The following is a 9,998-nucleotide window of genomic DNA, read 5'->3' on the forward strand; positions in this document are numbered from 1 at the left end:
CTTTTGGAAATCTTAAAGGTTCATCCGCAAATATTTGGGTGCATAGAGAGATTGATGCCGCTTTGGAAAACCAGATTTACTATCTCATCTGGCAAAAATCGTATGACCACTAAGAAGGTCACGTTTCAGAGAGGTGTCTTTCAAAGTGACACCATGAGCCCACTCCTCTTTTGCCTTACATTATTGCCACTATCTCTAGCACTGCACCATTCCGACGGGTACTTGTGCGGCAAACCTCCAGATCGAAAGTACAAGGTCACTCATGTACTATATTTTACATGGACGATCTTAAGATCTATGCTAAAAACAGAAAGCAACTGCATCTAGCTCTGGGGATGGTCGAACGATATACTAAGGAAATTGGAATGGAATTTGGGTTAGACATATGCGCCAAGGTTTATTTGAAGCGAGGAAAACTGAATGGCATTCCTGAAAATCCTGAGCTCGTTGATAGAAGCGCCATACGACACCTTTGCGCTGGAGAGACTTATACATACCTGGGCGTGCCACAGAGCCGCATTCAGGATGTGACATCTATAAAGGATTCTCTCCGAAGCAGACACAAACGTCTCGTCCGATAGATTTGGTTTTCCGAACTGTCGGCGAGGAACGAAGTATCTGCAACGAACATGCTTGCCGTCCCGGTACTACTTTATTCATTTGGAGTAGTTGCATGAACGAAGAACGAGCTCAGATCTCTTGATATCGGCACAAGAAAGATTATGCACATGAACAAAAGCATGCATCTTAAGTCTTCCTTTCCACGACTGTACATCTCACGCCGTCAAGGGGTTCGCGGAATATTGAGTCTTGAATGTCTTCACAACAGGATTATTCTGGGTACAGCACATTGAGTTGCAAATGGAAGAGACCCTCTTCTTAAAATGGTCAGGAATCACGAGGAAGTAGGCAAAGGAGCATTTTTGTACAAAGCAGCGGAGGAGGCTGCTGAAACACTCGGACTTGACTTCAGTATTAGGAGTGAGCAAAATGCATCAAATCTAATCCATCTTGAGTACTCACTCCTGAAAGCCCGGATTAAGAAAGCACAAGAGAAAAACTTTCGTGAACAGCTCCTCGATAAGAGGATGCACGGTATCTTCCACAGAAATGTGAAGGATCAGTCAATGTCTTGTGAGCTTACGTTTGCTTTCCTTAAATCGCCCAGATTGAAGTTGGTACAGAGGGTTTCATTTTTGCATGTCATGACGGTGTCATTTCCACCTTAACATACCTTCGCCACATTTTGAGTCAAGACATTCCCGATGATAGCTGCAGGGCGTGCCATGCGCACCCCGAGCATTTAGCTCACATACTATCTAGTTGTTGAACTCACGCGGGAACGACCTACATTCAAAGGCATAATGCGGCACTAAGAGTTCTTTATTACCATCTCTGTCACTCCTACGGCATTCACCTTAATATCACTCCTCTAAATGCTCCTAGTAAAATTGAGTCAATTGTCGAGAATGGAAAGTGTCCTTGGGTCACTCCGTGTTCTTAGGGTGCACGAGACTTTTGCTGGATCGTCGTATTGATTCCTTTACAGACTGTAACCACCTATCTGACGGTCGTGAGACGTGGTTGTGGCTGAAATTTTACCGCGATGTCGCTGGAAGCGGGTGCAATTTTCCAGATTAGCACCCGCTCCCGGCGAAATCCTGCGGTTGTCCTTAGGACAAATTTTTAATTATATAAATAAAACTGATTCAACTAGTAATTTTCGTTTTACCAATTCAATCAATAAATCTCTACAAATTGTTAGTGACTTAATTCTACCTACAGAAAATAGTAAGATTTAACTGGCAATGCAGATGAAAAAATGCGCCCTTATAAAGTTGATGATGGATAATATCGGGGCCAGCGAAACGTTTCGTTGGTCCCGCCAGTGTTTTTTTGTTGCTGAGAAATCAGGTACTTCCGATGATGCACAAATTCTATTTTTTTATTAAACAAATTTGAGCAAATCCTGCACTGAATATTTGTCCCAAAATAGTTAAATTTGCGTGGGTGGTAGAGCCAGCGAAATGGTCCTCTTCCGAACCCTACGTTTATGAAGATTTTTTTTTGGTGTTCACTGTGTCCACACGGATTGAGATATAGTGTTCAAACTTTGAGAGATAAAATTAAAAGAACTAAAGAACGTCTGCATACATCAATATTTTTATAATTTTAAAGACATTTTATTTATAAATTAATGAAATAGTATATTACCATTTTCCATCTCGACTTTATTGACGCTCAAAGTTTCTTTTTTCCTCCACTAGAAATCGCTAAAAATGCTCCAAAAATAATATGATAGATTACGTGTGTGCAGATACTAATTTTTTATTTGCAACGAATGTGCAAATTTTATTGCTTATATTTTTTTAAGGTTTAGACGATTTAGTCCAAAATTAGTGTCAGTGCTCAATATACGCGAATCAAAAAATCTGAAACGCATCAAACCAAAAATTATCTGCAAAGTGCAATTACTCTAATGGTAATATCCTATTTCATCAATTTATTTATAAATAAGATTTCTTTAAAATTATAAACATATTGATGTAGACAAACGTTCTTTAGAGCTTTTTATTTAATCTGTCAAATTTTAAACACGATATCTCAATCCGTGTGGACACAGTGAACACCAAAAAAATGCTCATAACCGGGGAATAGTTTGGTCACGTGGTCACCAAAGAGCATGCCCTTAAAATATCGATTGTTTTTCACCTTTGTAAATCTGGCATCTTTATTTCAGTGACTTTAAGTAAAAAATAAGTTTCGCCCTCGCTGCCCTATGAAACCCTCTAATAATTTGCTGACAGATTGATTTCTGTTGAAAAACGCCAAGTCTAACTTTAAATTCTTCAAACTTGATAGCTTTACCGTATCTCCTAATACACACAAGTTCAGCATTTGGCAAAATACTGCAGCTAATCGGGAGAATGCGTTAGTTTATTTACATTAAGTAAATGTTTAGATATACACTCAGAAACCTTGACAAGTCAACTGTTATTTGTATACGAGATCAGTACTTTATGGTTAATACTTTAAAATATGATCTATTCCTTTCGATAAACCCCAAGCATGACCTTACATTTTTTCAACTTGTAAGATTACCTGAATATGCCCAGATAGCAAACGTGCGGGACACGTTACTTGCACGGTGTGCGAGGCACACAGTGCGTGCAAGGTGTCAGGTGCATGCGTCGCACATGGAAACATACGCCTCGCACTTTGTGATGAGCATGAAGTGCAAGCACAATGAAAGCACAATGCATGCATGAATCGCTACAATTTTTAAAGTAAATTAACAGGATAAATGAACAAATTCAAAGTATTTCTAATGGCTAAAATGTTTAATATTAATAATGCATAGGGCAAAATTTATTATTTTTATCCTCCTAAAAAAAGAATAATTTTTCATTAATTTATATAGTGCGAAAAACTATTTTGGAAATTTGTTGTTATTTTTAGTATCTGTTTAATAAAATATTAAAATTAATATGAAACAAATAATAGATTTTATTATTTCATTAAATAGTTTTTTTTCAATTTCCCTCCAGTTACCGGTGCCATGTTGTTTTAACCTCAGCACCAGCGGCCGGCCGACGGGTTAAATCGAACTGCTTGGCTCAATCCCTTACCCATAACCTTGCAGTTTACCGATGACAGGCAAAGTAATGGTTTCGCGGTTTTTAATTGCGATGTGTTTATTTTATAAGTTTTCTTAGTACATACGCGATCCTGACGGATTATATTTCTGGAAAATTAAAAGAATTAAAACTTATTAAAAAAAATGTCAGTGATATAACTGTTTGTTCTGTTTTTGTTGTAAGTACATAAATAATATAATCTCAATTATTGCTCAGTTTAGGCTTGTACGGACGGTGAAAAATCAAAATGGGCTTTCATACTCAATTTCCATAATCATTTCTCAACAACCACCTCAAGCTTAACCAGGCTTTTTGGCAAAATTAAATTCGTTTCTTTACAAATTTCTTGCATTTTTTGATAAGCCTAAACCTGATAAAGTGCTTGAAACTGCAAAACAATGATTTTCGACAAAAGTGAGCTTTGCCTATACACTAGAATCTCTCAAATGTCAATCGCTCTCTAGTATCACTAAAACTCTCCCAAATGTGAACTTTTTCTCTCTCATATGTCAACTTAACTCTACCCCCCTTTGAACAAAATTGTACAGCTAACAAACACAGAACCTATATTTTGAGTGCACATTTAAGAGAACATGTCAGTTGACATTTGGGAAATTTGAGTGTAATGTTATTCTCAGCGTTTCAATTATGTTACATAAACTTCTAAAATTAAAAATTTTTTTAAACAAATTACGTAAGCCAACAATTGAAAAAATCGTTAAATTTGAATATCTTATTCTCAAATCAATAATTAAAAACTTATTCACTTTTTTTTAATTTCACCATTTTCATCAGCTTATTACTGACAAAACATTTATACTAAAAGTTTGCTAACGTTTGCCGGTTGCAAGTGTTTGAGACTATAAAACTTGGACTCTCACTTGTCTTAATCATTACGGTAAGACCTATTAAAATATTTTGTTTTCCAAAGCAAAGACGACGACACGTATTTTCAGGATTTGACTCATTATTTCTTTGTTTCTCGATACCAAGTTTTCAGGTTTCGAAATTCACCAAAGTAAAAATTGCGCCTCATTAGTATTTTGGAAAAGTTGTATAATTGTTATAAATTTTAACAAAATCTCAAATACATTTTTGTAAAGGATTTATTGATACGGAAATAATCGATTACAATAATTGTTAATATGATCACAACCTCAAAAAATAATTTACAAACAATCGTTTAACATAGAATATTTACAAAATAAAAATAATTTTTCCTCCATATTACAAAATACAATAATATCAAATTGGGAACTTTTCTCTTGTCTAAGAATTTTAAATTTTGAGAATCACTAACTCCTTTCCGAAAATATATTTCATATTTTGTTTAAGTTTGTATAATTTATGTAACTTTTAATAAAAGGTAATGAAGTGCCAGTTTTACTTTAGTGAAAATCTCGACTTCCAGCCATGCACTTTGTAACAATACAATTGATTTCTCTTCGAAATTTGAAGATCTATGGACGACAAGCATAGAAAGTATCAGTTTTTAAGTACTTCATACGGCGCAGTTTTGAATGTTTACTTTTATGCATTACGAAATATGTTTCTTTACAATAATATAGCCTTTTAGTTGACACGTGAAAACTTTTCATCGAGAAACAAAGAAATTCTGACTAAACGAAATTTGTGCCACGATCTTGAGTTTTTTTTTAAATTTTGAGTTTTAATTTTCATCGCATGCTTTATAATCAAGAAATCTGCCTCTTACAAGATTTTGACGAGAATTTTTTGTTAATTGTGGAAATTGTAATTTTTTTTTAAATTTAGAGGTGTCCGTCATTTTTTGAATTTTGAAAAACAATATGTTCAGATATATTCTTTCACATAGCCTAAAGATAATAATTTTACAGAGCTAAAGGATTAGGGTGAAATAGAAAAAAAACCGCATTTGAAACTGTAGGGCACTTTTTCCTATTTTAATTGCATGAGAAACTTTGAGTGCTTTGGGCCACATGTCAATATTGACCGATTTTGCTCAAATTTGGTGGAGGTAATTTTTTTGGTAATTACAACACAATACAGAAGCAAGGCCAAGAAGAATCCTAAATCGCAAAATCGGGTTGGGCGAAAGGATTATTATTTTTTGAGTATAGTTCCGTGCGGGGCGATGTAGAGTATTTGTTGCAGTTGAGAATCACTTGAGATTCTCAAGAGAATCATTCTAATCATTGTGATAGCTCAAGAAAAAGCTTATTTGAAGTGCGCACAAGAATAATATACCTGAGGAATCCCCAGAGAAATGTATCGTCGAGCTGATAAAAAGACTCAGAAAAATAAACCAGCAAAAATCAAGAATAGTTTGTCTGCAATGTCGCTCCTTCAAATTTAAGGTGCTTCTAACGACTCGCAGTTTACTTCCCTACAAAATAAAAGGGGTTGTTAGATTCTATTCGCAAATATTGCTATCGGTATAGTAGCAAGTTCCGGTGACTGGCACAAAAAAACGCTTAATTTTCAATTTAAGAAATGAACACAAAGGGGTTGAAAGTAATTTTTCGAAAAAATTGAGTTAACTTCGTTGTCTAATTCATATTTCAGTACTTAAATTGAAACGTGACAATTAAACTTTAATCATTTCAACTCTACCGTGGATGTATGTCCCAATATTAAAAACTAACAGTATCAACATAGATTCCAGTGAGTCAAAATCTCTGTTGATAAAATCTTTATCAAGCGATGTTTTAGTTATAGCTGAATTCTTGAAATTTGGATGGCTCGTTTTCACCGCCGATGTCTGAAAACTTATAAAAACATTTCCTCAAATATAAATTACATTTTTTGCAATGTGTAATATTAGAAAAATAAAATTTTTATATTAAAAGTTTTTTATTAACATAATTCCAAATTGATGTATGAAAAAAAACAATTAGTTTATTCTAGACAAACAGATTGGCCCACGATATTAGTACTTGTTATTGATAAGTAACAAAGTTCTTGTCATTTAACTCGATGGGGAAGGGAGTAATGTGAAGAAGTAGTTATAGAACTTTTAGCTTGATCTAGAATTATCGTGTTATTTACTTAAATAACACGTTCGTTCCGCAAGACTGGTCCGACACAGGTTGCTGGTAAATCTCTCTAAGTTATTTTCTTCGAGGCTAGAATGTATGAATTAGACCCTAGTTAGAAGAACATAAGAAGCCATAGAAACAAGAGAGCTTTCATGAAAAAATGCATGGACTTGAAGGAAGCTAGAGAAGTGTACCAGGATACAAAAGTATGGCGACAAATAGTTAATAACAAGAGAGTCAGTAGAGTGAATGACGCCTGAAACAAAAGACCTTGGACACTAATATGGACCCAAGTAAGGAACCTCACATGACGACTTTGTGAGGCTCTTCACTTGGGTTGATTGCTAGAGATCGATTTAAATATTTTTTAAAATCGGGTTTATAGAACAAAAAAATTTTCATCAGCATAATTCAAAGTTTGTGCGACAATAAAAATATTTATTGATTTGAAACGATTGGATAGAACCCATAATACTAATACATTTTAATATTAATAGAGTGAAGGCCTTTTCCGGTTAAAATTTTTTTTATTAAGATATTGCTGACATGTTTCGACTCAGGTCCCAGTCCTTTTCAAAGCGCAGTTCTGCAGAGGATAAATGTGTCGCAAAATCTTTTTTTGCTTAAAACTGCGGAGTTAAAGGCATCTGATACTTAGAAAATTGTCGATTTTACCAGTTTTAGGTTCCCCCGGCTTTTTTTCTAGAATAATAAATATTTTGTCTTAAAAATTTGGGAAATGATAGCGAACATGCTAACGGACGTCCCCACACACTTTTTTGTGGGTTAATTTAAAAAAGTTTTAATTTAGCAAAATGTGATTAATTTGCATAGCGCTTCGGAAATAGTAACGATTTTTTCAGTGTTAGATTCCTCCTGCTTTTTTCCTAGGATAAGAAATATTTTGCCGTCAAAATTTGGGAAATGATAGCGAACATGATAACAGACGTCCACACTCACTTTTTTGTGTTTTTTTATCAAAAAATTTTTTATATTGCTAACAACGTGCGTGTATATTTCGACGTTATGTGTGTTACAATTCAGCCGAGCGTTACTTCCAAACTGCACAATATTTTTGGCCAAAAACTTTGGACTTACAAATAAAGATAGTAATTAATCTCCCGGAACTAACCTTGTTAGCAGGCAATCAAAAAAGTTTATTTTATAAATAATTTCCAGATTATCGGAAAGGCAAAGATGAAAAACGACGTAACCTCAAAATAATGCATATGCATAACATTTTTATTTAGCACAATAAATTTTTTTCTTGTTATTATCCCTCAAAAAAGAGTCCGGGGACGTCCGTTATGATATTTTTATAGCATATCCGAATTCAGTTTTTTTTAATTTTCATTTTTGTGGAAAAAGCCGGGAAAACTGTAAGTATCACATGTCCTTAAAGTTGTACAACTAAATACATTGTGCTTACCTTATTCTTAGTTAATAGAAATTAGAAAATTTTTATTTATGGATTGTACATAGTTGTCAAATATAAAACAGTGGTCTCACGACTCAGATTTCTCTGAAATACGCAATAGTGATACTTGTATATTTTTAGGTTGACACATAATGTAACATAGCCTACAAATATACTGGAATTATAACTGAGCATGCATGAGATTTCCGCTTTATGTACCGAAAAACCTTTTTTATTAACGTAATTTAAAGTTATGATTCATGAATAGAAAAGCCTCCTTGATTTAAGACGACTTGATTGATTTACTTTTATTTTTTTTTCTCTACATCATAAAATGGAAATAGCCGAGATGGAATTCGCAGCTTGGTTCCTGCGTAAGAAAACAAAAGGAAAAATTTGAGAATCATTATTGGAATACTTACCGCAAACAACTTTTTGAAGATAAGGCATTTCGTTCAGACTATCATAAGTGAGATCACCTTTTTCTCCTAGCTGAGAAAAAATTTCCTGTCGCACTTCCTCCTGAATGTCATGATGAATTGCCAGTTCGTACAAGCAGTGAGCTGCTGTCGTGGATGACGTTTCAAAACCTAGTCCAAGTTGTACACTTAAATTATATTGCTCAAATTGCCTAAAACCATGGAATTCCAGGTAAAACTTTAAAATAGTAGCTTCTCCAGTGTGGTTCTTTAAACTAACTAACGAACGAAAATTTGTTAAAAGTTCGATGAATTTTTAATGAAAAAGGTAGAAGAAGAGCATTTTCAGACCGCATTATCACTTTGTACATCAGAAAATAGACTAAAGAAGTAATTATTTAGTATGATGGCTAATGCTAAAAATGGCTCTAAAGCGTATGTAAATTGTTCTAAATGAACAATAGCAGTTGAATGTTTTTACAACTTGTTCATTGTTTCTAATCGTAAAAATGTACGAAATAGTATGAACCTGACTGAAAATATTTGTGGTTCGAGATGTGTCAGCACACGCTTCTGTTATCAGTCGTTAGCATCTGTTCTTTTAGAGCGAGCTGGAAAAGGGGTTTCAGATGTGACCGATCACTCTTCCATGACCCATCTCTAGCACGTTTTTTGTCGTTGCAAAAACCGTCTTGCTCCTTTTGTTTTATTATTATCTTGATGTGATTAGTTATTTTTAACAGAAGCCTTCGAAGTAATCTCGATCGGGATTAATTGTTAGTGATTAAGGCAGTGATTTCAGTCAGGTTCGCAAAGTGCATCTCGGCCTGCTTGTTTATAAACACAGTGATATTATGGTCCGAAAACGCTCTTCCCTCACCTTTTTCATTTATAACTCATCGATTGCAATTTTTTGTTTGTTGGTTAGTTAGTTTCAACTTAAAGGACCATATTGGAGAATCCGCTATTCTGAAGTTTTACCAAATTCCGTATCAAGATTCCTTTTAGCATAATAAATATTTTAGCTCAAGTGCTATAGATTGTTACAAAATTTGTTGTGAAGAAATGGTGCTTACATTTTTTGAAAAAGCTGCTATATTTATTTAGCTAATCAAGTCCTTTACATTTATGCATTATTTAACACTTTTTTTCAATAACAAAAAAATTGTTTTTCAACAAATACTCTTTAAGCAAAACTACTTTTCTAGATGCTGTTCTCGCACTTTTGGATGGAGTGCTCGTTTTACGAATTGACACTTGACTAATTGTATATGAATATGGATCTGGTTAAACCAAATCGACGCGTTTCTATAATTACCTATGATTCACCATAATTCATAACAAAAAAAAACAGATGCGGCAAAGATTCTCCAGTTACAACTATTATAAACTTTACGTACAGTGCATCTACTTGCTTATCTTTTGGTCTTTTTGAGCTCATCTGTAACTCGCTTCTGATTCGCTGACAAGACAAAACCATGGGTACGGCCAAAGATATTAGGTCCTA

At 34.3% G+C, this 9,998-nt stretch overlaps 1 protein-coding gene across 1 annotated transcript in view; it reads right to left on the minus strand.

The window, feature by feature from the left end:
* LOC117169799 (probable cytochrome P450 6a14) overlaps nt 1-9,998 on the minus strand; it is a 150,879-nt gene that overhangs the window by 35,187 nt on the left and 105,694 nt on the right. The window contains exon 4 of the mRNA XM_033356305.1: nt 8,495-8,662. Coding sequence (XP_033212196.1) covers nt 8,495-8,662 — 168 coding nt within the window. The remainder of the gene's footprint in view (nt 1-8,494; nt 8,663-9,998) is intronic.

The sequence above is a fragment of the Belonocnema kinseyi genome, chromosome 3 (assembly GCF_010883055.1).
Source record: "Belonocnema kinseyi isolate 2016_QV_RU_SX_M_011 chromosome 3, B_treatae_v1, whole genome shotgun sequence".
Lineage (NCBI taxonomy): Eukaryota > Metazoa > Arthropoda > Insecta > Hymenoptera > Cynipidae > Belonocnema > Belonocnema kinseyi.